At 48.5% G+C, this 27,120-nt stretch overlaps 1 protein-coding gene across 3 annotated transcripts in view; it reads right to left on the reverse strand.

Moving 5' to 3' along the window:
* The window catches only part of LOC100116130 (probable serine/threonine-protein kinase yakA), a 68,471-nt gene that overhangs the window by 20,274 nt on the left and 21,077 nt on the right, over positions 1-27,120 (reverse strand). For 2 of the 3 annotated variants that reach the window (XM_008214503.3, XM_008214500.3), the window contains exons 2-6: positions 10,897-10,955; positions 10,394-10,614; positions 6,663-7,060; positions 6,407-6,548; positions 1,538-1,607 (exon numbers count right to left, since the gene is read on the reverse strand). In XM_008214503.3, coding sequence (XP_008212725.1) covers positions 1,538-1,607; positions 6,407-6,548; positions 6,663-7,060; positions 10,394-10,614; positions 10,897-10,955 — 890 coding nt within the window. Of the gene's footprint in view, positions 1-1,537; positions 1,608-6,406; positions 6,549-6,662; positions 7,061-10,393; positions 10,615-10,896; positions 10,956-25,231; positions 25,251-27,120 lie in introns of those variants that run through there. The other variant, XM_032597028.1, reaches the window with a different exon arrangement.

Here is a 27,120-nt window from a genome sequence, read left to right on the forward strand (position 1 = left end):
ATGCATAGCAAACAGCACTTCGAACATATTTCATGCATTATTCAAACTCGCGCGCGAACTTATCGACTTTGTTCCTTCCCGCGTAAATTCGCACACACACACTCTCTCTACTAAAAAAAAAGAAATATCAAATCAATCACATCCTCGCACTGCCGAAAAAAGCTCTCGTCCTCGTCGTCTTCGTCCAAGACAACGTCCAGCATCATAAATCCCAAGCTCATTCAATGCCGTCCCGCGGACTCGTCCGTTTTCTCTTCTCCCGCAATAAATTCATTCAGTCCACTCTTTCTCTCTGTCTCTCTCTCTCTTTGCCGGCGCATTTCGAGTTCATTCATCCGATCGCCAGCGACGCTAGCAATGAATATTCCCTTCCGACCCATATTTTTTCTCTCGCGCGCGCGAAAATATAAGCGCGCGATGGCCCGACGGAGATAATGCGACGAGAGAGCGAGTCCAGGCTAATCGTCGCTCGTTTTTCATTTCGCGCCCGTGCGCGCACGAGACTGTCCGTTCGTCTCCCTCTTTTTTTTTGGGAGGGGGGGGAGCTTTATCGAGGACAGATATTGCTTGCACCGCCGCCACCGGTGCATATGCGAGGCTTTTTTTTATTTCGTAGAGATGCCAGAGCGTGTTTTGTTTTTTTATTTTTTTTTTATGGGAAATTATGTGGGGATTTTTCAAAGTGAGCTTATTCGAAGAATTTGTTCAGGGGCTGCTGAAAAACGGCGACGAAGTAAGAATTACTGCAGCCCGTGATTTGATGAATCAGTTTTCATATTTCAGTTATATCAGACATTATCGGCGCGGAGAAAGTAATATCGGAAGAAAATAAATAAATGGCGGAAGTGCAAACAATGAGGCTGGCCCTTACTGAATGCGTTTACTTGATTATACGTTAGGGCGCCTACAGCGCGAGAGTCAATGGGAACCGCTAAATAATAAATATTGTTATTGAGCCGGAGTATAGAATGGTAGAACGATACACGAGTTATTGACTTCTTCAGATGCGCACTATATTGTCGGTACAATAAAATGCGCCGTATTATTTGTTCAACGGCGATTCGGCAAACAAGGAAGCCAGAAATTCGGTCGTACGCGCGATACTCTTTTTTAAAAAAAAAAGTCACGTTGCGGTGAAACCCCCCGACAAAGTGTTGTGTAATAACCATATAGCAGCTGACGAAAATACTCTCCAACGATTCGAACGAAGCTCTCGCGTCGAAGGAAAACGTCGACTCTCTTTTTTCAACGCTCGCCGCAAGCATCCCTTTCTCAAGCTCTCTGCAGAAGCGACGACGGCATCTCCGAGAATGCCGCACAACGACGATCTCCGCTCTAAAGTTGCGCAACTATGCAGCGCGCGTTAAATAACGAAGAAAATGAAAGAGAGTTTCGCAAGCCCAGAGCCGACCTCTGCGTGTATAACGTGTGTATATATAGTCGGACTATACCTGCCACACGTGTATACACGGATGCTTTATATATATATATATATATATATATACATAAACATATAGACGTAGGTGTGTGTACTCACAGAAGTGATTGCCAGGGCCGGCGTAGTGGTGACCTTTGTAGGCGGCGAACAGTCCCGGGTTGATGCCGATCTGCAAAAGAGAGAGAACAAAAGGCTCATGAATAATGAAGAGGAGAGATCGTGTGTGTGTGTGTGCGTGCAGAGTCGTATACACGCTGCGGCCCCTGTGGCCAGTTCTCGAAGTTTCGCGATGCGCGAAGGGACCTTGACTCGGTTCGCCGTGTACTTTCTTTCGTCTTGCGCGCTGTTTCGGCTGATTTCTATCGCTCTCGAGATCAGGTCGATTTGGGCGCTTATAATTGGGGATTTTATTTTGGTTAAAAAAATAATGCATAAGTAAAACGCAAAAAAAAAAAATAAATAAATAAGTCACCAAATTCGTCGCCTCATGCGTCACACTCATATTATAGCAATATCAGCGACGTACACGCGCGGCATATAATATACAGCCTCGCGGCACACAGACGTTCGATCGTCGGCCGGAGAAAATTAGGGAGCGAGAGTGAGCTAGCGGCCAGGGCTTATTTCCACTTGGTTTCCGGCGTCACAGCCGCGCCGTCTCATTAACGCACCCCCGCAACGTCGTCCGCTCGCTCACGTATATAGCCGAGGGTCGTTCACTCCGTCGACGTCGTCGTCGTCGTCGGGGCGCGCGCTGATTCTTGCCTGCTTCCTCCCCCTCGCGCGAGCGATATATGTGTGTAGCCATAGGGAAGCGACGACTGACTGGGTTTCAGCTCTCCTTGCTCGCCGGAGGGATAGTCGATCCGCGTTGGTGTGAGTATTATTACGAGTGTGCTGGGCGTGTGTAGCTTGGTGGGAAATATTACCGATTGCTTGGTTTGATTGGGGGAGGATTTTTTTTTTTTTTTTCATAACCAACTGGCCTGATGATGATAATTTTTTCGGTAAATCTGGCTTTTCGGCATTTTCGAGATTCTGCCAAAAAGTACACTAGTAGCGTTAAAACTTTTTGAACGAGTGAACGTAATGAACTCGAATCTAGGAATCGTATATTATTTCGTGGAAAGCATAGTGGGATTTGAATTTACATGTGCTTGGCTAGTCCATTAACCTTGTAAGCTAGGATTAAAGAATGTTCGTTCGATGGAAAAGCCCGATTTTCAATTGCTTTGCATAATTCATGTGAATTTTCGGCGAATATGTTACGCTATTTACATATTGCTCATTACGTTTGATATAGAAGCGCTTATGTTCGGCCAGCAACGGTCGAATCGGAAGGTCAAAGGTAAAACCAAGAATAATCTCGAGTCTAGTCCAGCCAGTCCAATTATACATCCTATCCACGCACAGAGATGGATAAATGTCATCATTAACTCAACAACTCAATTTCCATCGTTACTCATCGACTACAAAAAGTAATCCACAGACACCTCCTAATCGACAAAAACAAGTCATCGTCGTCAAAGCTCACATTCTATCTATCAGTTTATCGACAATCGGGCATCCGTTCGTTATGCTTTTTAACGCAAGCGTGCGAAAAAAAGTTGCATCGTTGTACCTGTGTGTATATCGCGACCTGTAGAAGCAATTATTCCACAGACGCGAAAAGTCATCGCGTAATAACGAAGCGAGCGCCGCAGTTTGTTATCTGGATAAAAACGCAAGACAACGACCAATGCGCAGCAGCGATGTGTACGTGTGACAGTGAGATAGGTACGGCTCATTACTCGGCGATAGAGTCGCGATGAAAATTTCATACTCTATATTCAGACTCGCGAGACGCTCGAGTCGGCTTGGAATTTTTACGGCCAGGGTAAAGTAGGCAAGTATATGTTTCCGTACTTTCTTCCTAGGTTAGCTTTTCGTGCCTTTTCCTGCATTTTATTTATTCAAGTACGTACACTGCATAATAATCAGATAGCCAAACAAAGCGCACGATCCTTTCGCTAAATTCCGCGAATCCCGCAATTTTCCAGCCGAACAACTGGAACGACCCGCGTGTAGAACATCCAGCGATAGCAGCAACAGCGATCAGTCCACAAAGCGCGCGACTGGATGTCGTTGCCGGAGCCGCGAGTATCTGCACTTAGCGCGATGCTGCTGCTGCTGCTGCTTATGCAACGCGTGTAGAAACGCTCGTTCGCCATGCCGCCGCACATTCGCCAGCAGTTTGCAGACTCGTCGTCGTCGTCGTCGTCAGGTGTCTACGCGCGCGCGTGTGTGTGTGTGTGTATACCTGTTGCGCAACGCAGCGACTGTTTTCTTCGCTCTTCCACTTTGGAGGTTAGGTAATTAATAACGACAAAGTCCAAGGATGCGCGTCACGTGCATGCGTAAGTCTACGAACCTGACCGACCGCCTCTCTCTCTCTCTCTCTTGCTGCCACTGCTTTATGCGCGCACATGCCGTCGATCGCGCGGTTACATACTCCTCGCGTTGCGCTAACGAAACATCTCGCGACTTTGTTGCGAAGAATTATTGACGGTATAGAAAATTTCCGTAGTTGAATCATCGGATATAGAAAAAGTTTAATTGCAAAATAATTCAGCCACAGAATCGTTTCGGAAGCTATGACAGCAGTACGTCATAGAGGGACCAGCTATCTATTTCGTTATCGAGCGAACAACCGGAGAGCTTCCGCCGCCGCAATATCTGCGGCTCTTCGCGCGCTGCACTGCAGCGAGAAGACTAGCCCGACTGCAAAGCAACAACATCGAAGGGCCACATTTTCCGGGCTACGAGACACTATATCCCAGAGAGTCGCTTCTCTCTCGCACATGGCTCGCGCACGAGCGCACATACGCCGGCGATACGTCCAACCTATTTACACTATACACCTATGAGCTACGGCCCTCGCGTGTGCGGACTCGCAGCTCCGACACTGATGGGCGCATGCATGCACGCACGGCCTCTGTATACCGGGCTCTGTGTGTACCTCGACTACCGGCCGTAAATAAATGAAAAGCCCCGGATTGCAATTATCATTTTTTTGTGCTATTCCCTCCTCGTCGTCCGTGCGCGAGAGAGACCGGATTCTATTTCCAGCTGGAGTAAAATTTTGGAGTAAATTTTACAGACACCCGAAAAAAGGAAAGCAACGCGAGAGCCCAAAGCGGGGCATAAATCGTAGCTCGATAACGTCCGAGAGAGGGGCCTCTGGGGGTGATAAACGCTCGCGGCGGCGACCGAAAAATCCGACGAGCGAAACGAATCGAAACGAGAGCAGATCGAAGGCCCCATAAAGTACGTATCGCATTAGCGCGTTAACGCCAATGCGTTAGTCGCTCGAGTGACGTTCAATGCCCGCGTCCGCGGGAATGAACGAGAGGACGAAATGACGAGGAGGGAGGAGACCAGAGCTGGACAGAAATGCTGCGCTGTGCTACGGATGCGTGTGCTGGAACGTTTCGACGTTTCGAAAAACGCAATCGAAATTCGCGAGGAGAATTCTTTACGAAAAAGAAACGAGGGTTTCAAAACCTAATACAAAAAAAATGAGAGAGAGAGAGAGAGACTATACCGACGCACAGCAAACACACGGTCCAGCCGTCATATCCGGGCTGGCGAGCGTTAATGACCGGATTGTCGCGCTGCGCTCTCGGCAAATTTATAGACGCACGGCAGTAGCCCCCACTTGCCACCCTCCTCGTCGAATCGACTTAATTTACTGTTAAATCGGACAAAGGGACACGCGGGTTTTTCGCGCGCCAATATCGCACTGTACCCGCATCCGCGCTTTTAACTCTTCATTTTCTCTCGATTTCGTCCGCACCGCTATATACCCTGCAGAGCAGTGTGTGTGTGTTTTTTTTTCCGTTCCGTCGGCTACTTTTTTCGCGCGCTACCGTTTTAATTCGGTGGGCGGAGCTGCTGCCGCTGCGACAAAAAGCGCGCGCGAGCTCTGTAATGAAGCTAGAATATAGCGGCAAAATTGAAGCGTTTTGCGCGACGAGAGTCGGAAGGGGGAATCTTTTGTGCGCGAAGCGGACTCGGTTGTGTATCGCTTTTGTTTGACGCGCCGCCATGGCGCTACAGCGCTTAATCAAAGAGCTCTCCCCCGCCTCATTTTCGTTAATTTTGAAAAACTGCGCACAGGCATGCAATTCGCTGGATTTATCATATAGCTCGTAAAAGCCCGAATCAATAAGAGCACTCGTATACCCTATCCTTAGCAATTACGGACCACACTAACTGCGCGCGGAGAGAAAAGAGGAGCGAGACTCGTATGTAGGTCGCGAGAGCTCTCCGTTACTCGGCACACACAGTGTATGGTCGGAAAAATTTCTACTCCGCTCGTGAAAAAAGAAACCGCGGAAGACCTTGGAGTGTCCTTGCGCGAGCGCAAGTCAAATTCGTCCTGTCATTTCGGCCGGCAAAGGGCAGAGCGCGAGCGCTCGTCAAAGAAAAGTCGCGCAATAAGTGCCCGGGGAAGATTGACTTTGCGCCCGTGTCAACGCAATTCCGCTCTCTCTCTCTCTCTCTCTCTCTCTCTCTCTCTCTCTCTCTCTCTCTCTCTCTCTCTCTCTCTCTCTCTCTCCGGTGTCTTTCCGCGCAGCACGGGAAATTCGAAAAAATTCTCAACCCCCACCACTCCTTTCTTTGTTCTCTGCAACGTCAGTTTTGGACTTTGCCAAGAGAGAGTGGCTCTATGCGCCGCTGTATTATACGAGCTTCTTTGTTCGACGCAGGGAGCATTTGTTTTAGTGCAGCGCGGAGTGTATTTTTGTTCTAATAGAGTAGAGACGTTATTTGAAAATTATGCGCATGTAGTCGCTTTAATTACTCCTGATTGTAGCTTACGTTCTAGGTATAATCATCGACGAAATTGTTACGCGGAAAAATCGTCGAACACGTAGTGGGTGGGTATTTCCAAAATTCCAAGTTATGGATAAGGACGACACTTACGATGATGATGTCGAGGTCGTTGGTTAGGTGATCCGGAAGCACGCGTTTGCTCACTTCCTCTTCCGGCATACCGTCGAACCTGTCGTGCTTCTTCCTCTCTTTGTACGTCTTTGCCCGTTTCTTCGCCTCGGCAAGTTCGGCCCTGTCAACAGTCACATGCTCGTCAGTCGACGCTTCTCTCGTGCGAGCATAAGGGTTAGCTCTATTCTAGGCACGCTATGCCTGCGATACTGAAGTTTTTCACTATTGTACTCACTCCTCGGGCGTGAGAATCATCTCGCATTTCTTCTTGCGGCCTCTCTTCTTGGGCTGATGAGCTGCCAGCGCAGGATTCAGCGCGGGATTCAGCGCTCCGTTCATCATCTGTAGACTCATCTGATGCTGCTGTGGTTGTTGTTGTTGCTGCTGTTGCTGCTGTTGCTGCTGCTGCTGCTGCTGCTGCTGCTGCTGCTGCTGTTGCTGCTGCTGCTGAGCCGAACAGAGCTGGCTGTTGGGAGGCGTCGGCGCGGGCGTGCCGAGACCCGGTTGAGCACCACCACAGGACATGACGTCTGGGTTGTCACCGGGACTACTGGCTGTCCTCATGCCGCTCATCGTCATCTCCTCGTCCACGAAGGAGTAGGGGTCCACCGGTGTTTCGCACTTTATCGACACCTGCGGACAAAAGAAAGCAGAGTAGGGTGATCAGTAATTGCAATCAATCACTCGCAATAGCGTAGGATTCATCCATCATACTTTATTGAAGAAAAAAATTAAAGTCAGAGTGTCGCCTGGCACAGGCAATAAAGCGTAATTGTCTCCGGCCAATAACTTTATTTCCCCGCGCGTCGCGTAACGTTTACACTCGGCATAATTTAAGCCGAAGAAGGAATCCAATCGACGACAACCCCCCATACGAACCCTCCGGTATACACACACCCACACACATACCACACTGGCAACTTCGGCGCGTGGTTCAATTCGGTTAATGGATGTATAATAGCCGGCTAATGGTGTAATATTTGACTGCTCTATAATAACGATATTCGTGAACAAAATGATTTGCTCGACTGCTGGCCGTAATCACGCACTATTACCTGCGTAATCAAGTTTCGACTTATACACATAGACCCATACCGGGGTATAATAGAGCGGACACCGTGATTGTGTGGATTATACTGTTAATTGATTATACGCTTTCTTTTCTATTTCCATTTTCGAAACGACGGATAGGAAATGTCACCGACAATGTCAAGGCAGCAGGTGACTCACACCGTAAACGCGTATATAGTCCCAATGGCGCCGGGTAAAAAAGAAGAAGGGACGACAAATCGACGACGACGTCCGGGTCTAACGAGAGGGGGGGATATATCTGCTGACTACTGCGCGCGGCGTCATTGGAATTGCAATCGGAGGAAGGGCTTCGACTCTATTAGCGGGATATATCGATCGTGTCTAGTCACGGGATATATGCGCGAGAAGCCTTTAACCTTATTAAAACTTGGCATTGAACACCTGTTGGCGGTGTGATGGTTAGACTCCTGATCCTGTGTCGAGCTGATGGGAGCTTATTGTTGATAAAATTGATCGCTCGTTAATTAGATAGGCGTGTACAATGAACTGCTGTACAAAAAGATAGGTCGATTTTTTTTTCTAATTATGGAGCTGAAATTTATTATTTTGTAAATAAGCCACAAGTTAAGTGTGCCAATTTTGACTAGTTTCGTAGCAGCATAACCCCCTTTATTAACCTCCACTGATTGCGTTAATGTGCCACCTTTAACGAAATCACAAAGCTCCGTTTAAAGTCGAATCTGCCTTTCCTGGAAAAACTGCTTCCGGGAAAAGCTGCACAAAGGACCAATTAGTCCACATTTTGGGAATGCCTGCTAATGTGTGCATAGTATACTGTAATTAATTGACAAGCAACCACACGCTATATTGCATTCCCTGTATGAATTATTGTCTTTTATCGACTACTGAAACAATGTTCAACGGACCTATTCTATGTCCTAAATTTTGCAAGAAATTCATATGTCTCACCGCACACGACTTGTTCTACTTGAAAATTATTACGAACTCTTCGAGCATGAAAACATCCAATTCGGCGGATTTACAAGACAAAATTTGCATGAAATTTTTTCATAGCATAAGTTTCTCCTTTCCTTCTTTAAAAATCAGCTTCTGTGCAATTGAAAGTCCCAACACGACTGGAATTCCAGACAGGCGCGCATCCAGCGATGATAAAACGACGAGCGTACGGCTATGAACTATGCCAATGAGAGAATCATTCGCAAAGGGCCAAGACCCGTAGCTCCTGAAAAAGTATGCCAAAGCGAAGCAGCCGAGCCCGACGTCGAAAACAAAAAGCCGGACAGGCAGAGAGAGAGAGAGAGAGAGAGAGAGAGAGAGAGAGAGAGAGAGAGAGAGAGAGAGAGAGAGAGAACAGAACAGAGCGAGAGATAAGAGTCGAGCCAGCTCACCGAGTCGCGTTTTATGCCTACATATACATACAGTACACGTAGCGCACCTGGCGATTACTACACCCGTATGCACGCGCTATGCTGCAGCTATATACATAACACACATAGATATACACATATACACAGAGCGCGTATAGCAGGCTGCTCTCTCTCTCTCTCTCTCTCTCTCTCTCTCTCTCTCTCTCTCTCTCTCTCTCTCTCTCTCTCTCGCTCGCTCGCTCTCGTATCTGAAGCCGAGGATCCGCTGGTGCACGTGCGCTCGTTAAAGAGAACGAGACATGCAAATTTCGCGCGCGTTGCGTAATTCCTCGAGGCCGGCGCGCGGGCGCGCGTGAATAGCCGCGTCGACGTTGTATAAAGCGAGAGGATTTCTATTTTTTCTACGGACGAACTTTATCGATGGATGGCATCGACGATTTTTGGCGAACAGCTGGGTTTTGCCAGAACTTTAGTATATAGACTATCTCCGGTGATAGAAAAGAAAAGCCGAACTATGCGCGAGCGCGAATGGCCATAAAAAAAGGCTATTTCTTTCGAAACGGCGGCGGCGACTTGTTGCTGGAGAGAAAATTGTAATACAAGGCACCCGATCGTGAATTCCCTGCGCAGCTGTAATCAGCTGGCGGGGTTCAGTCAACACCTCTCCCGTTTAAAACTCCATAAAAGAAGACGAGAGAGAAAAAAAGGCTCAGCTCCCTCGAAAAGAAGTCACCCTCCGCCGCCACTTGACGCTTAATCCGGCTCCCGTATAATACACGCAGAGAAAATATAAATCGCGAGCACTTAACAAACGATTACAAGCGAATAAAATATTCAGAGCGACCCTCGAAGCCCGCCGCCACGGGCTGTAAAGAGAGAGAGAGAGAGAGAGAGAGAGAGAGACGAGAGAGAAAAAAAGAGGCGAGAAAGAAAGCGGGACACCTTTGGGGAATCCGAAAGAGAGAGAGAGAGAGAGAGAGAGAGACTGAAATTGGCCAATAAAGAGCTCAGGCGCGCCGTAAATTTTGAGGCCTCGTATAAAGTCCGCATCCCTTCCCTCCGCGAGAAAGGATGAGGGAAAGGATGCCGTCGCGCGTATATACGTGTGTGTGTGCGTGTAATGCGCCGGGGCTGAAGTATAACAAAAGGGGAGAACGAGAGAGAAAAGGGCTGCCGAGATTGTCGAGGATGATCGATTGACTTGTTGTGGATGTGCGGCTCGATACGCCTCATTTTTAATGCACGATGGCTTCATTTTTTTCCCCCTTCCCTTGCTCTGAATTCCCGATGCGGAATGTGTTTTCCGCGAGCTGCGGAGAATAATAATTGTCCCACGCGGTAAAACTTTAAGAAAAAAGGTATCCTAATCGTTCTTCTCTCCGAAAAATACGGCCAGCCGATCGAATTTTTTCAGCCACCCCCCCCCCCTCCCTGCAGGACGACGAGGGCCGCGCAATTAGCAGAGCTCGTGTCCAATCGATCAGCTGCTCTTTGCACACACACACATAGAGCAGAGACACAAGGGGGGAGACTCGAGTGCACTCACCTGTCCGAGGGTCGCGGCGGACGAGCCTGGCTGCTGGGGCTGGTGCGTCGTTGCCGAGATGGGGGTGAGGGGCGTGTGGGGCGTGTGGGGCGTGTGAGGCGTGTGCGGCGTCAGCGGCGTATGGTACTGCTGGCTGCTGCTGTCACCCCCAGTGCTGCGCATCTCGAGGTCTGGACTGGTCTCGTAGCCGTCGTCCCGAGCCTCCTGCTTCACCATCACGCCTGCGAACGACAAGCAGCTATATTGCCGGATCGTATTGTTGTTGTTGTTGTTGTTGTTGTTGTTGTTGTTATGCTCTATAGTCCTCGCTTGGCCAAGGTTACGCTGGCCAAGCGTGATTTTCGCTCGTGAAAAAGCAAAAAGCGATTCCCGAAAAGAGCCGATCTTTTTTTTTTTTTTTACAAAGTCAATGAAGCACTTGTTCAAATCGATTGATGGAGCTCAATAGTTGTAATTTCATAAGCGGGCGATAGAGCTAATGATAAGCGAAGCCCTCGTATTACCTGAACAATTCATCGTGGCACCATTTGGAACGCCGTTTGATACCGGCGATGGATATGACCTGAAATCAAACGAAAACAACGGACCATTAGCACATCGTGTATTATACTGTTTTAGTTTTATCAAAGCTCGTAACGCGCACAATCTCGCCGTGTACGACCAATAATTTTATCAATATTAGAAAAAAAAAAAGTTAACAACCTAAAACGCTCCCGATCCCGCGGCCGAGCCGCTAATTGGCATTTCCCATTAGCATAATTTCATCCGCAAGAGGGCGCGCGCGCGTTCAATAGCATCAAACTCCTTAATTGGCTGCCGGCGCGAGTTTCGATTTAACCCTCGGATCGACGTCGGGACTTCGTCTATACCTATGCACGCAGCGAGTCGAGAGCCAGGCTTTAATGGCATATAGGCAAAAGCTATATGTGCCCCACGCGCGCAAGGGGTGGCGAATTTATGGTCTGCTAGAGGACGACGACGACGACGGCTTGACCGACTTGTGCAGAGCCTCATCCCGCGCGATCGAGTGTTTCGATGTGCTTTACCACCGACGAGATGTTGCCAAGTACGCCGGTCTGCTCTAGTTCTGATTATTTATACGAAATAAAAGGAATAAATAATTTCGGCGCGGAACGGGCGGATGAGTACTTTCGATGAAAGAGATGGATTACCGAGCATTTTATCGATATTCAGCGCTCTCTTTTCATCGTAATGGCAGATCCTTTTTGCCACACACGCGCGTGCGCGCGCGTTCAATTAGCGCTTTAATTCCGATGTACAAAAAGAATGCCTTTTAATACCTCAGCTCGGTGATGAATTGAAATATTTCAAGCATGAATTTCGTAATGAATATATTCCTCCTTTTTTTCTCTCCATCCTTCTCATTCTCTTATACAATTTTTCGCGTTATTAAAATCCCTCGGACAAAAACTATGCTACTGTTTTCATTAAATCGGATTCTCCCCTTGAAATTTTGCGCTATATACACGTACACTCTTCGCCCTCAAACTCGCTGGCGAAAACTTTTTCATAAATTACTTATTAAACGCGTATTTGCTTTAATTCGACATGAAGTGCGTTCGACGCTGGGGAACACGTTTTTTTTTTTTTTTTTTAATTTCGATCGTAATCCGGCTGGAATTCGTTGGTTAACTAGGCGACGTCCTTCGTCAAAGGAATATTTAACGATAAATCTTTGCAGCGAGTAAAAAACGATTTCGTTCGTACTTAGTATCATCGAAAAGAAAGAAGCAGCGAAAAATTTTCAAATTTCCCGCTCTCCTCGCGTGCGCGAATACAATCTACTTCTTAGCGAGTGTACTGCACATAAGCGGCGAAAATAAATGAACGATGCGTCTGAATGGGCGCGAGAATGCAACAGGTACAAAGTGCACGTATACACGAGAGAGGAGGTAAGCAGCGGCAGCGAAATACTATTTTCATTTCCACTTACGTGTACACGCGGCGGCGGCGGCGGCGGCGGCGCTCAAATGAATCATAAACGATCGCGCGCGAGAGAGTCGCGCTTTTTTTGTTGGAATTTTTCGCAGCTGAATGAGAGGCCGAGAGCTGTATATAGCGAATTACGCTTCCCACTTTTGTTTTCCTCCCTGTCTGAATTTTTGTTCCCCCCTTTTTTTTTCGTTAGGCACCGAATCGCTTCATTGTGCAGCATCGATGAAGCCTCGCTGCGCTGTTCTCGACGCGATTTTTATTGTTTTCCAAACAGAGAGAAAGAGCGAAAGCTACGGATTATCGAACGCTTTTCCCGCTAATCGCCCGTTCTTTATGCTATACGCGCGATTTGAATTTCGCGCCGCTGCTCTAATCGAGTGCTAATACGCGAGCGCTGCGCACGACTAATACCGATAACGACGACTCGTAGTTCTAGAATGCAATATAACGGCTAGAGAGAAGATTCGTTCGAAGCTCGTCGGCAGTACACGACTTTGATTCGCGCGGCTGCTGTGTAAAGAGAGCGAATCCCAGAAAGGCCAGTATATAGAGCCCTTTGAAGTTCTCGCGTTTCTCGCGCGCGAACAGTATCAAATACAGATATATTCTTCGCCCCATCGTGTCGGCCCTTTGAAGACGAGAGCGAGCTTTCTCTCTCTCTCTCTCTTCTTTGTCGTCGCACTATCAATTTCGTCCTCTCTCGATCAAACGGCGCGCGCTCAACCCTTTGCGCTTTACGGATCGTCAGCGATGATCATTGCGTATCGAATCCTCGCTAAATTTTTCGCAGTATTAATATTTTTCTCGCTGTAATCCTAGACCCGCAGCCTTTCTTCGCGCCAGAAAAGCTCGCGGAACTCGATACATGCGTATATCCACACACGCGCACAGCATATGTATAAATATACACGTGTATACGCGTATGTGCCCAGAGGAGGAGGCGGGGGGGGGGGGCAGGAGAGAGGGACGAGCTGCGCAAATAAAACGCGAGCGAGCGTAATAATTAAGAGAGGCGGCGGCGCGGCGGCGGCGGCGGCTACACTCCCAAAGCTCCATCAAGCCGAATATCGAGCGGCCAACAGAGAGTGGAGAGAGTCTGTCTCTCGCTCACTCGTCGGAGCGGCAATCCGAGCCTGCAGCGGCGTTCGGATGACACGCGCCGCGGGCTTTGACGTTTTCCGCACACAAAGCGACTACCTACCGCTGTACCTACTCTCTCTCTCTCTCTCTCGTACTTCGCTGCTGCTGCAGCAGCTATAGCCGAGACCTTAATTAATGCTTGGCCCTTAGCGTCGTGGGATAGCTGTAGTAGGTGTGTATGCGTATACAGCCGGAGCTTTTCCTTTTTTTTTTCGCGCAGCGCGGGAATGCTTATATGAAATCTAATTCGGATTTTCGCCGAACGCGTCCTTTCACGAAGACGCTGATTATTTTTTTCGGGAATTGAAGGCGTACGCATCAGTGAATAGAAGCGAAGGTTCGCCGCGCATCGCAGAGGAAAAAAGAGCGCATTGTGCAGCGTTGATTACAGCGAGAAATGAAGTTGCGCGATTGTTTGGACATTCTTTTGCTGCTACTGGGGAGCATTGTGTCGGGGCTGTTTGTTGATGATCGACGAGGAAGGATGAGCGAGATTCGCTGAAAAAAGTAGGATATTCGAAGTGCGTAAGTAAGTGTATGAAAACTCGAACAAAGTTTCCTCGATGTCAGCTCAGCTCTATATCATTACCCTCTTATCGATCGCGATCGCTAATTAACGACCAGAAGAAACTGCGCAATAAGCGTTGTAAAAAGCGCTCTCGCATATAAGTCTATCAACAGGTCTTAGCATCCGCGCGATGAAACCGAAGAAGAAGAAAAAACAAGTAAAAGCCGATACATTACGCGGAAACAGCACAGCAACCATCCCCCTGCCATCTTACCCCCCACCCCCTCCCCATATCGAACTCCGCGCAAATTTTCTCTCACCTCCACCTCTATAAAACGACAACGAACTCGCCGTTGCATCGTTTGCGCGGCCTGCAATTAGAGACCCTATACTCTCGCGCGCAGTTTTGCAGCCTCTCACGACTACGACCTTGTTTCGCGAAGGGGCTGCCATTGAGTCCCTCTCTCCCTCTCTCTCTCTCTCTCTCTCTCTCTCTCTCTTGCCCGCGCGCCTGCGCTCGCGGCTCCTTTCTCTTTCTCGAGGCGCGAGCGCGACTACTTTCGCCGCTGGATACACACACACACACACACACAGGAGTGCTCTGATGTAAGTGGACGACGACGACGACTGTACACGACGCTAATTGCAAGTTCAGCCGATGCGCGCTGCTCTATGCTAGGCGAGCGTTTATATGGGCAACTGGGTGAATAGATTCGCGGACGCTGCTGGTTTTGGCGCGCGGTTGCGGCAAGGAATGTGAGAGCTTGGTTTTGCAGGTTTTAGAATTTTTTTTTTTTTTTTTTTTTGCGAAATCGAATATATTTCGACGGTGTTATGGACTAGGCTCACAGTCGTGTAGAGCTCGTTACGCGACCGCTGAGCGGTGAAAACAAAAATTTGCAGATGCGCGATTCTGAAGTAAGAAAAAATAAATATTCACTACGCGAGACTCGTCGCGATTAATTACGAAATCCGAGCAACCACTTAGCTCCGCAGAGCTGAGCATCTGTCCTCGCGCAGACGAAGAAAAAAAAAAGAAAACGTCGGTCCGTGCACCAGCCTTCTTCTTCTTCTTCTTACATAACGACCCCCCAACAATACGTTCGTCGTCAGAAACGAACGAACGGATATTGTCGGCAGCGCATCGCGAAGAGAAGAAACGAGAAAAGGAAAAAAAAGAACGATGCAAATATGATGAATGAAGCGTTGCGCAACGCGACGAGCCATTAAGATGTCAGTGAAAGAAATCACGTGTAATTTTTCTCCTCGTCTCTCCCCCCTCGCGCATGTATGTGCGCGCGCGCGCGCGCGCGAGTCTGCCTCCTGGCGGCCGATAGGTGAAATTAAACGATAATAATACACACACACACGCGATGTCACCGTTGAAGCTTCCTTACGATGTCGCGTGTATTCGCAGCTTACATTCGTGTGAGCGTGAAAAACGCTATAAACCGAGACTATGCGCCGAGCGACTCGTTAATGGAATCGCATTAGCGGCTAGTTCTCGTTGCAATTGATTTATAAGAATTTACCGAGCTTCGCTGCGATATATCGAAGCGAAGCATCGGAATATCGACGTTTTGAATGGACGGGTGGTTTAAGAAGAGTCTACAATAGTAATATGCTTATAGGCGTTGTAATCAAACACTCCGCAAGAGAAAACCACTAGCTTGGCATAAAGGGCAAAAGTTGATCCGCCTACTCGGCGTCTAACTCGGTGGTTTTCCTCAAACTGTAATTAAAAATATATCCAGTTCTTCGAATGTTACACGCCGTAAGTACAGCTTCGTCGCGATATCATATACCATTAGTCCCTCAGCAGGTACATCATTGACATTACAACGACACTCATCTCTAACGAGGCTCGAAGCTCATATCAATACTACATCCCTTCCGATCCTATAGTTCCAGTCTAGAGTCACCAGAACTAAAGAAGCGCAGTTGCGATCGAAAAGCCCAGTACAAAGCAGCGTGAGAAGAACCTCTGCTCATCCGGTGTGTATATCCCGCGGACTAATCAATATAAGCCGGGCTCTTTAATCCGCGCGAGGCGCTCCGTCAATGAATCGCTCGATATGCTACTCATTGATCCCTCGCGGTCTCTTTAGCTCTTTCTCTTATTATGTACCTACGAAGATGTTATACTTGTAGGCTATTGATAGGTGTACCCATTGTTTTCATCTTTAATGAGATATCGTAAATACAACATACATCGAAGCGAGTGAGGAAATGATCGGTTACAGATTGTTTGATTAGGTATACGCGAAGAACGAATGAACCGAGCTCCGAACAGAACGATTTTGCTCCACTAGGCTTCATCACTCGAGCTTTTGAAAAAAAAAAAAAGATAGAACTCCCCGTTGAAAATCGAAAAACCGCTAAAACTACGCGCAAACGTTACGCAACGGACGTGCTATAATACAACTGGTAGAAGCGAGAAGAGCCAATCCAAGTGTGCATCTCTGCCGAAGCTATTCAGAGCCGCTAATTACACCGTGAAAAGGTAGCTTCCTCGAATGCTTCCTCTTCCAGCTCGTTTGCCACCCTTTCGCCATTCTTCCGTACCCCCTTCTCTCTTTCTCCCGCCAAGCTCGATTTTTGTCCGACTCTCTCTCTCTCGCGTTCCCCCGCCGCTATTCTCATCGCTCCGAATCTAACGCTAATTCAAAAATGCCCGGAATAATTTTCAGGCCATACAACGAACCGCCGACGTGTATAACCACTTGTACGGCTGTGCAGTCCAAGTGTGTACCGGGTGCTCGGAAAGTATTGAAATTGTGACGTGATGAATCGGTTGTGTGGATGTTGTGTAGATTTGAAATGATTTTTTTTTAATTTTGATGAGGTTAGACGTAGGGGGATTATTTGAACTCTTGTAGAGCTGGTTTTAGAGATTCTTCAAATAGTAGATCATATAATCATTTTAAAAATTAAATTCTAGACGAATGCCAGATGCACGGGAATAAAGTATTTTCAATGAAGATAACCCGCAGGACATGAGTTCGAATCCCATTCGTCAAATTTTTCATCTGAACTTCTCACCCAGACTGCCGAGTAGACTATAAACAGTAACTACAAACTAATATTCTTCCCTGAATTTCACCTACGAAAGCCTCTGAATCCCACACGACTGATAATCATGAACTTGCATGATCGATTCAAATTCAGTCTCTACAAATCCAGCGAACTTGCAACAACTGACACGCATCCACCAGAACGTCACCACCCGATCTCGACAATTTTCGCCCAACATTAAAAAACCGTCCTCTGCCTAGAAAATTCTTCGCTCGCTACTTTTCGCCCACCCTGTACGTGGGGCAGCGAGCGCCTATATCGCTCCACACCCCCTCCAGCTCTCTCTCTCTCTCTCGCTCACATATATATGTATATTCATATATATACACACCTACCCACTCTTACCAACACCACCGGGCGCAGAGTCGTGTACATGATAGCAGCAGCAGCAGAACCGGCTCGCTGTGGCGTACAGTACCTACGTACGCTTTTTACGCGCTGCAGGCCGCCGTCCTGACCTATGTACCCGTATATACACGTTCGCTCGGAGCCGCCCACACACGAGCGCGGCTCTCTCGCTCTCTCTTGCCACGTATGCATGGGTGTATATATATATATATATATACACATAGGTGTCCGTGTGTACGTGCGCCGGGAGGTAAATACGAGGAGGTATATATAGGGGTAGCGTGTAGAAGATGGCTGGTACATGGAAGTACTTGCTGGAAACGACTATAGGGCCGCTGGCGGCGGGCGGTGAAGAGGGCCGAGGGGGAGGAGGAGGAGGAGGAGGAGGAGGAGGAGGAGGAGAAGGAGGGAGGTGAGGTGGAGCGAGGGGCGCTCGACGCGCGCAGCGACGGCTTCGAATGTACGCTGAGCCGAAACAGCGAGAGTAGACTCTTGCTTGCTTGCTCTGCTACGGCTGTAGGTTCAGGGGCTTTTGTTCGGCTGGATGGATACCATGGCGTTGAAGAAGATTTTTTCGAGTTCTTGAGGCACACGACGATATCGTCATATTTTTCTTTTTGTACTTTGGTGAAAATTTTCGAATTCCAACTTTGTTTTAAAAAAAAAAAAAGGTAGTCAGTTGTTGGAACAACGCTTTTTTTCGCTGGCAGTTTTGAAAGAAAAAAACTTTACGAAATAGGTTAGACCTTTTATGGTAACTAATTCAAGTCAAGCATTCTTTCGCTTCTCATATGTTGGCAAACAAAATCTCCATTCTCGTTCTAGTTTTTAGATCTTCGAATTCTCCTGTTTAGACGGTTTGTTTAAACCTTTCAAAGTGGAAAATTGACCTACTAGTCGACGTTTCAGCAGGTCACGTGACTCGTCAAATTTGCATGATCGAAACAAGCCTGACGCAAAGCCAAGTACGAAGGTTGACCCCCAACGAGCATCGAAGAGCTGCAGCCCACGTTGCGGGGAGAAATAAATTTCGCGTGTGCGGTTCGCATCTCTCCCTATATAAGCCTGGCTGCGCTAGTAGAGTCAGAAAGAGAGGGACAGAGAAAGCAAGCTCGGCTCTAGTGCTGCTGCTGGCGTTGCTGCTGCTGCTGCTGCTGCTGCTGCTGCCTCGTTGCCAGGGGAAACCTCCAGAAAACTCGCACACGCACGCACGCACGCACACCAGCGCCGCGATATCGCACCAAGATCCGCCCGCGCTCTCTCGTGTGTATAGCGCACCCACATAGAGAGTCGCGCACCGACCGACCGAAGCTTTACAAACCTGGCACTCACACTCTCACACAGACACGGATACGCTGGGAGAGCCGAGAGGCTCAAGGGGTCTTCACACCGGACCAGAAAGTTTTTTTCGGTGCGAGCTGTGCTGTGCAGGGTTGATGATTCATTTATTCGATGATCCCTTAAAAGCTCTCGGAACTTTGTAAGGTCTCGATCGAAAGAAATCGAACTTCGCTCCACTGCCAGGCACAAGTTCGAGCGTTTGAAGAATGTTCGAGTCGAAGTGGTGAAAAGTACACGAGACTTCGGTCGGGTGTACACACAGCGGCTCAACCCACATCTCAAGCCATCGGAGTCTAGAAGCGAGGTGGCATGCAGGTGTGATCGAAATTCAGGCATACGACGGAATGACTTTTACGCTAGGTGTGCGCGACTGATATTCCAATGCGTGACGCGAGAGATTTCGCCTGTCAATCATTGCCCGTGACAGCAGCAGGAGCTTGGCTATTCTATTTTCGGAGTCGATTGTGTCGAGACGCCGTAAGTCCCGCTCTCCGCTTAACCCAAATATCACGCGAAGGCTGCTTATACGGAGAGGCGTTGACGATTTTTACTCGGAGAGATGAAAAAGCGAGGTATATAACTTTTGCGCGGTGCGCCAAGTTTCCACCTATCGCACGCTCGATTCGCTTTATCGTCGACGTTGTTCTTGTTGGCAAACTGTATCCGCAGAACCGCAGAACGTCATCGATTCGACTCCAGAAAAAGAGAGAAAAAAAGTCAGAACTCGAGCAACTCGTTTGAGCACAGTGTGAAAGCAGCTGAACGTCATGAGCGACGAGAAAGAAGAAGCGAGGCCCGGGCTCGCTCTTCTACACACGCGAATCTCTCTCTCTCTCTCTCTCTCTCTCTCTCTCTCTCTCTCTCTCTCTCTCTCTCTCTTTCCACCAGCTCACGGCTGGCTCTGGCATGAGCACGTCGGCTGTATAAATGCGAACGAGCTCACTCCTGCTGGCGTGCACACACGCACATACACACACAGAGAGCGCTGGCCGGTGCGGGCGAGGCTCTCTCTCTCTCTCTTTCTCTCTCTCTCTCTCTCTCTCTCTCTCTCTGGCACGTGAGAGCTAACGCTATATAGATGTGTACACATATAAATATACGTGTGTGTGCGCGTGCGGGAGTGAGGGTACGTATAGCTATATACGTCGGCGCGCCGGGCCCCTGGCGAAAATGTCGATAACGAAAAACCGCGCGAACGAGGCTAGCGAGGGAGGGAACGAACGCTGCCGCCGCTGTTGCCACTGCTGCTCTGAGCAACTACTATTCGCACGGAGTAGAAGAGAGATAGAGTATGTGTGTGTGTGTGTAGTTGAATAGATGTATGGGATACGTGGCTGGGTATATGTGCGTGTACCACGGGGAGAGAGAGAGAGAGTGAGAGAGAGAGAGAGAGAGAGAGAGAGAGGAGCTGGGCTGTACACGTCAAAATCTATTGAGGCTAGCCCCTGTGAGTACGGGAGACGTTCTTAGCGCGACGCGAGGATACGCGCTTTTCTCTCTAAGGTCCTGCAGCTCTCGTCGTGGCTCTTTCAGGCGAGTTGGATGAGAAGTTCGAGATGCGATAGGGATAAGTCGACGAGTTGGCCGTTTTGAAAAAAGTGGGATGAGCGAACTTGAATAGTACTTATGCCACCGAAATCATCCAGAACGTGGAGCTTGCTCTTTAAATTTCAAATGGTTATCCCATGGATAGCGAGAATTAGCCATACTTTCACGAAGCACTGAACTGCAGCATTGGAATACTGCACATGCAAGTTTTGTGCCCGAGTGAACAGTTCGAAATCGTTTCACGCTACGTTTTCTCCAAGCGAACATTTGCATCATCGCAAGTTTAAAGTAAGCTACCGACTAATTCACTGCTTTGTTAAAAAAAAAAAGAAAATTAAAACATCCTCCACCACCGCAACCGTCTACGTCCACGCTGCCAACGCCTCGATACTTCCGAACCGAAAGAAACAAAGCTTCTCCGCACCGCTAATATTTTTTCTCCCCCTGCGCGCATGCACTGCACCCACGCACTGAAAAATCAAGCCAGAGTCCGCGTTTACTATCGCTCGCGAGAAAACGGGTTACGACGGCGGCAGCAGCACACGTGAGCTTCTCTCCTCCATCCCCTTTTGTTCGTCTCTCTCTCTCTCTCTCTCTCTCTCTCTCTCTCTCTCTCTCTCTCTCTCTCTTCGTGCCCATATCCGCAAGAACCGCGCTTGCGGGTTATTATTTGGCTCGTAAATTTTTATTGCGCGCGCAGGACGTTTTTTTACGAGCCTCGCCGCCGACGCCCATTACGTCCTCCTCCCCCCCCCCTCCCTCTCTCGCTCAAGATTCAGCCCGCGCGTCGCTCTTTTTCAGAGCGAGAGAGAGAGCAGCCTCCAGGCGCGCTTATGCAAAAGTCGCCGCGTTTAACGGCCGGCGCGACGGACGATTGGCCTGCTTCGAGGCCTTTAATGACCCGCGCAGCAGTCGCGGAAAATCTCTCCGATGTGCGTGTGGAAGCTGACGAAGAGAGTGGTTTTCGGCAGGGATGAAAAAAAAAAATCGACCGTTAGGTGGCGTCCGTCCCACCGATCGCAACCCATTAGAGGATCATCCGTGTATACGCGTGAAAATTTTACGTTCGAACGCGTATACGTTATACACTTATTTCGTATATATTATATTTTCAGCGCGTCGACGTCCTCTCGTCGAATTTCCAAAGCTCCGAAATCCCATCAATTTTTCATCATTCACTGACTTTACGCGGCGGCCGCGTCCTCTGTCCGCATAAAATATGCATCATGTTCGCTGGCTTTGAGTCCGACACACACACACACACACACACACATATATATATATATATATATATATATATATATATATACACGCACAAAAAAGCTCGAAACGCGATACGAAGCTTTCATCATTACGTCGCTCTCTTTCTCGCGCGCTGGCGTCTCTGATGAACACGAGAATAATAATCACAATAATCATGGTAATAATGATAATAATAATAATAATAATAATAATAATAATAATAATAATAATAATAATAAACCCGACACGCGATAATAAAGCCAGCCGAAAGCTCACTCGCATACGGAAACGCTGATGGAAAAGGCAGCATCGCTCGCGGGAAATATTAAACAATATCGATACACCGCGAGCGAAATAATCGACGCGGAAAGCAAAGACTCTCGTTTTTCCGCGAGAAAATTTATCCGGCGGCGGCAGCGGCTTCTACGTCCTTGGCGAAGCTATCCGCAACGATTCCATCACGCACAAAGCCGTTGGACATTAATTTACAACGATGCTGGCAGCAGCAGCAGCAACAGCGAGAGCTTTGTGGCTACGCCGAGGGATATAGTCATTACAGCGCGAACGAGCAGGGCCTATCTCTCTGTCACCTCAGTGTCATCAGTGTAATGAAGCTATCTTGGCGTAATCAATAAGTGCCGCTCCTTTGTCCGCGCAGCTCGCAAGCTCGCGTTAGATAGCGCGGCCACCGCTGCTGCTTGTGGGGGCGAAAATGTGGTCGGGAGACGGAACGATTTCGATGATTGTTTCGGGGAGATGAGGCGGGAAGCTGCGCACCTGCGGATATAACGAGGGCGATTAGGTGAAAACATTCAAAATTCATTCGGCTCTCGATCACAAGACACTCTCTCTCTCTCTCTCTCTGTAGGGGCGGAACGTGAGAGTAAGCAAAGTAGCCCGAGCAGAAACAAGAGAGTAGCAGCTCAGCAGCAGCAGCAGCAAACAAAAAAGTATACACCCGCTAAGAAGCTTCGATAAAGACAGAGCGAGCCGGAGAGAGGAAAAATAAAGAAGACGACACGACGACGACGAGGAGAAGAGACACATACAGGCGCAGGATTGTCGAGCGGCGGCGAAATGCCCGGCTGGATCTTCGGGCTACGTGATAGGAATGCTAAGCAGCGCACGCGCGCGGAATATTCGCCAGAGATCGAGCGGACAAAAGACGGGCGCTGTACTACGATTGCCCTGATGCTTCCAACGCTACTGTGCGTGTGAGCGAGAAAAGAAATTAATACCCCGAGACGCGGCGTGTCTACACATAGTCTTAAAAAAATTACCCAAATCATCTCGACGCGTGATTCGCTACATTTATGGAACGAAATCTCACGCCTCATTACAGCGCTTAATCCAGCGAGCTAAAAAACACGAGCGCGAGAAAGAAAGCTCGCGGCTCAGCCGAGCGGAAAATCATTCAGAGCGTATATTATAAAGTAGCGTGTACTGCATCGCATTTACAAATCATTTAGCGATGAAAACTTGCCGGAAAAAAGCTCCTCTCTCGTGCGATAGGTGCAATATAGCACGGCCGCGAAATTATCCAGGCATACACACACACACACACACACACCTACTCGCGCGGACGGACGGACGAGCTTTCCGAGCCATTGCAGTCGGCGAAAAGCCGCTTGCGGCAACAAAATCGCCGGCCGCTCTTAAAACCGTTTGTGCGAGCTTGCGCCCCGATAACGCGATGATAATTCCTCGCTGCCCCCGAGAGAGAGAGAGAGAGAGAGAGAGAGAGAGAGAGAGAGAGAGCCAAAGTGCAGTTGCGTATATTATTATGTACACCGGGGGGCTCTCTTTATGCACGCGACTGTGTGGGTGGTCGTCGGTGAAATTCCGAAAATGCCAGAATTCCGGCGCTTTGTGGCTCTTCACGAGCAGCGCTGTATGGGGGAATCGAAAGGTTTTGCCGAATTTTCGCGGGATAGCTGGTAATTTTGACTAGCTATATACTCTCTCGCCTAGTGTATGTATAGAGCTTTTCGAGCTTTCGATGCCTGCCTCTGTCATTCTTTGCTTTTGTATCTTTGATGTTTCGGCTCTCTCTCTCTCTCTCTCTCGGGGGGTGGATTTTTGAAATTTTCCACGCGGCGATCTGAATAGTTCGTAATGATTCGCGCTTGTTTTGTCGAAGCCCGGCGATGCTAATTCGCTGGAAAATATCGAAATGTCTATACACACACACACACGGCGGAACGAAACAAATTAATGGCTCTGCGCAGCTCTCGTTGTAACGGAGCGCGGCAAAAAGAGAGAAGCAATTAATCCCCGACAAAGCACTTGATTAACCCTTTCTGTACGCCGTTCCAACGAGAATTACGAAAACAAAGCGGCCTGAAAAACCTTCGTTCCGATCACGATCCTATAAGATTGTGAAAACGCCGACGAGGATGATCGCGGCCGAAAAATCCTGCGCCTCCGGGAGTATAATAAAAGCCCGATGCGATCTTGCGGAGTACCGCGATCCCCGCAGAACGACGGCCAAAAATCGTGCGGCAGACTGAACGAAACCAATATACAGAGAGATAGAGCATCACCATCCCTACCGGAAAAAAAGAGAGACGCATACGCGCAAAGCACTCCGGGTAACCTAATACGCGTCCTACAGTCCTGAATTACGCGAGAACTCGCTGCTGGCGTATCATCTCTCTCACAGGCGGCCCGACGCTCTTTGCGAGTTTGTATCTATACCTGTCGCTGTAAGCTGCGAATTTTTTCGTTCGGACGTTGTAACGACTGTTTGTGATTTATCAGCGCTGCGGTTACAGCTCGTGTGTGTGTCTTGGAATATTTAGCTTTGGAAAGAAGCTTTGCTACTGCGGTACAGTCATCATTTGCGATAAAGCCTCGAGTGTATACAAGAACAAGTGCGGGGAGTCGAGGCACGTATTGTACAGCGCGAGTCCTCCCAATGAAATTTAAAAATTCATCAACTTTCTCGAGAGAGAGAGAGAGAGAGAGAGAGAGAGAGAGAGAGAGAGAGAAGCACACACGCGCGAGGAATAAACTCCGCGTTATCTCTCGTATCACTTACTCACCCGGAGAAAGAGATCGGAGCGCGAGCTTTAAAAAATGTTCTGCTTGGCAATCGATGTCGCGCTGTGTGTGACGTGTCCTGTCGTTATCGCGTTTTCACTTTTGTTTTCTTCCTCCGATCGATCGCTGATGCGAAACATCACATTTTATTGTAACGACTCGCGCATCGAGGTATATAGACACGAGTATAATATGGAAAAGCGGCAGCCGCCAACAGATATACATATATACAGGACGGATGCAGTCCAGACGAGCCTCTCGATAAAGGCATTGAAGGCGAATACGTTGCCCGAACTTTCCGTGACGTTCTGATACAACGTTTGCTGTCGTAATTCGAAATAGAGAGAAAAATAATGATCCAAGTACAGGCGACGCAATGTCGGTTCATCGACACCTCGAATCTCGAAGGCTTCCACGGATGATGCAAATCTCGTCGGTAACGGACAAATCCCAACGAGTCTGGTATAGCCGCGCCCCGACGCCGTCTATAATACAGTCCCGTGAAACCCTCCGAGCATATACTTGTCATCGGCAGTCTGGCTTCGGTCTAATCCTTTTCGTGAATCCATCAGCCCCGCCAACCTCGGGGCTGATAATCTTTTTCTCGCGCGACTCTTTTATTGTTCTGAGAGCCTTACTTTCGGATCTAGATGTTGCAGCTGGGAGCGTACTGGAACGTGTTTGAATAATATACCTGACGATCGCCTGGCGAGATTGTGACGACTTACGTAATGAGCTGGACTTAACAATGGGACGGTGACTCACCTGTAACAGAAAACGAGAAGGTACGTGATTAGCGCGGGGGTGTATGATTTTTTTCTCTGGATTTGCCTAATTCGGAATAAACAAAAGCTGATTTCGTCCTTTGACATTCTAGACGACAACGGCTCCAGAATCAAAGACGAGAGCCGGAGAGACCAATTCCAGGCAGTGTCGTCTGGCTAAGAAGGAGCAGTATAGAGACGCCTTCGTCTGAAGCGGAAGCCCCTTGTGCTCGCCGAGAGAGCCTATCAGCTGACGGTTCAGGTGCGATAACGAGCCTCGATTGCGGCGAAGCTGCATTTCAAGCGCGAATCAACTGCCGCTCTGACTAATGCCTACAGTCCGACGAGAGGTATAATGCGAACCTTTTTTTTTCATCTTCGAAGCGACGGTTAATCGATTGGGCGAAAGAACTGTCGATCAGCGGAATTAATTGCAAAAAATGCACGTACACGTTGGATAAAATATTCGGGTATACGACGTACGCTGTACAATCAACAAGCGAGTGAACTTGGGAGATCGATACCCGGCAAACGTACTCAGTTTAATTAGAGCCTCTTTTATTTGCTCATTCGATCGGCGAATAACGCTGCGAAGGGAAAAAACGCGAGCTGGACTTCAATTTTGTAAACACAGCCGATTGGACGTCCCGGCTAATGCAATCATTCGAAAAATAGCAGCACGCGGTGACAATCGAACGTTCGATTAAAAAGCGTAGTTGTTTACTACGTACAGCAACCTGACGAGAAAATCCTAACCTAAAAACGGAGAGAAACCGGATCAGCCGCGTAAAAAGCACCGAGCGAAGAACATATACTCTCTCGTGTATTAAAGACCACAGAGCCAGTCGCGCCGGCAATAACGGCAATAAGCCGTAAAGCGTTTAAAAAGCGGGAGCAGCCGCCGCCGCGGCAAAAAGACAACCTCTCTACCAACGCCGCCGCTATACACAGACATTTGCCACAGATGAATGAGCGGATGAATGGACGCGCGCGCGATCGCGTTCTCCACTTGGCCGCCGGTGTAGTCTCTCTCTCTCTCTCTCTCTCGACGGCTCGAAAACGCGTGTACAGTCGCGAGGGAGGGCGATATCCGATACATCGGCTGTCTGCTCGTATATATACACGTATAGAGCGCGAGTCGACCCCCCTCCTGTAGACCAATCAAATTTTATGATTCAAATCCATCTCTCTCGCTTGGCTCGCAATGTATAAGCGAGCGATCGACTGTGTAGCTCTCGCTCGTAGCCCTGACCTATACCGCAACTGTATAGCGTGTGATAGGGACGCTTGTTCGCGTCTTAATTTTGAAATTTTTCGTTCGACAGCCTGAAGAATGTAGGTTATGCGCAACGCTTTTTTTGCGTCCTCCAATCAGCGTCCGCGACACTGCATCGGATATTTTTATTCGCCCACCTTTTCCGGCTTTTTTTTCTTTTTGGTCGTCGCTACACCGTATACGTCATAACCTAGCTTCCGCGCTATAGAGAATTTCCGCTTGGAGTGATGCGCTGTATTTTTTTTTCTCTCCTCTATACAACAATCTCCGCAGCGCGAAACAATGCGACCGTTCGCGCGCATTTTCGCGTCGCGAAAGGGAATCATAACCGCGGAAGCGCGTTTGTTGATTTTCGTCGCTCGACGGATTTCCATAGCCGGAACTAAGGGCTGTCTTTGTCCGGCATCAAACGAACGCGGGAATTTTTTCGAAAGACCGTCGAGTCGAAGAAAAGTGAGGTTAGGAATAGTAGCGCGCCACAGAGATC

Source organism: Nasonia vitripennis, chromosome 1 (assembly GCF_009193385.2).
Source record: "Nasonia vitripennis strain AsymCx chromosome 1, Nvit_psr_1.1, whole genome shotgun sequence".
Classification (NCBI taxonomy): domain Eukaryota; kingdom Metazoa; phylum Arthropoda; class Insecta; order Hymenoptera; family Pteromalidae; genus Nasonia; species Nasonia vitripennis.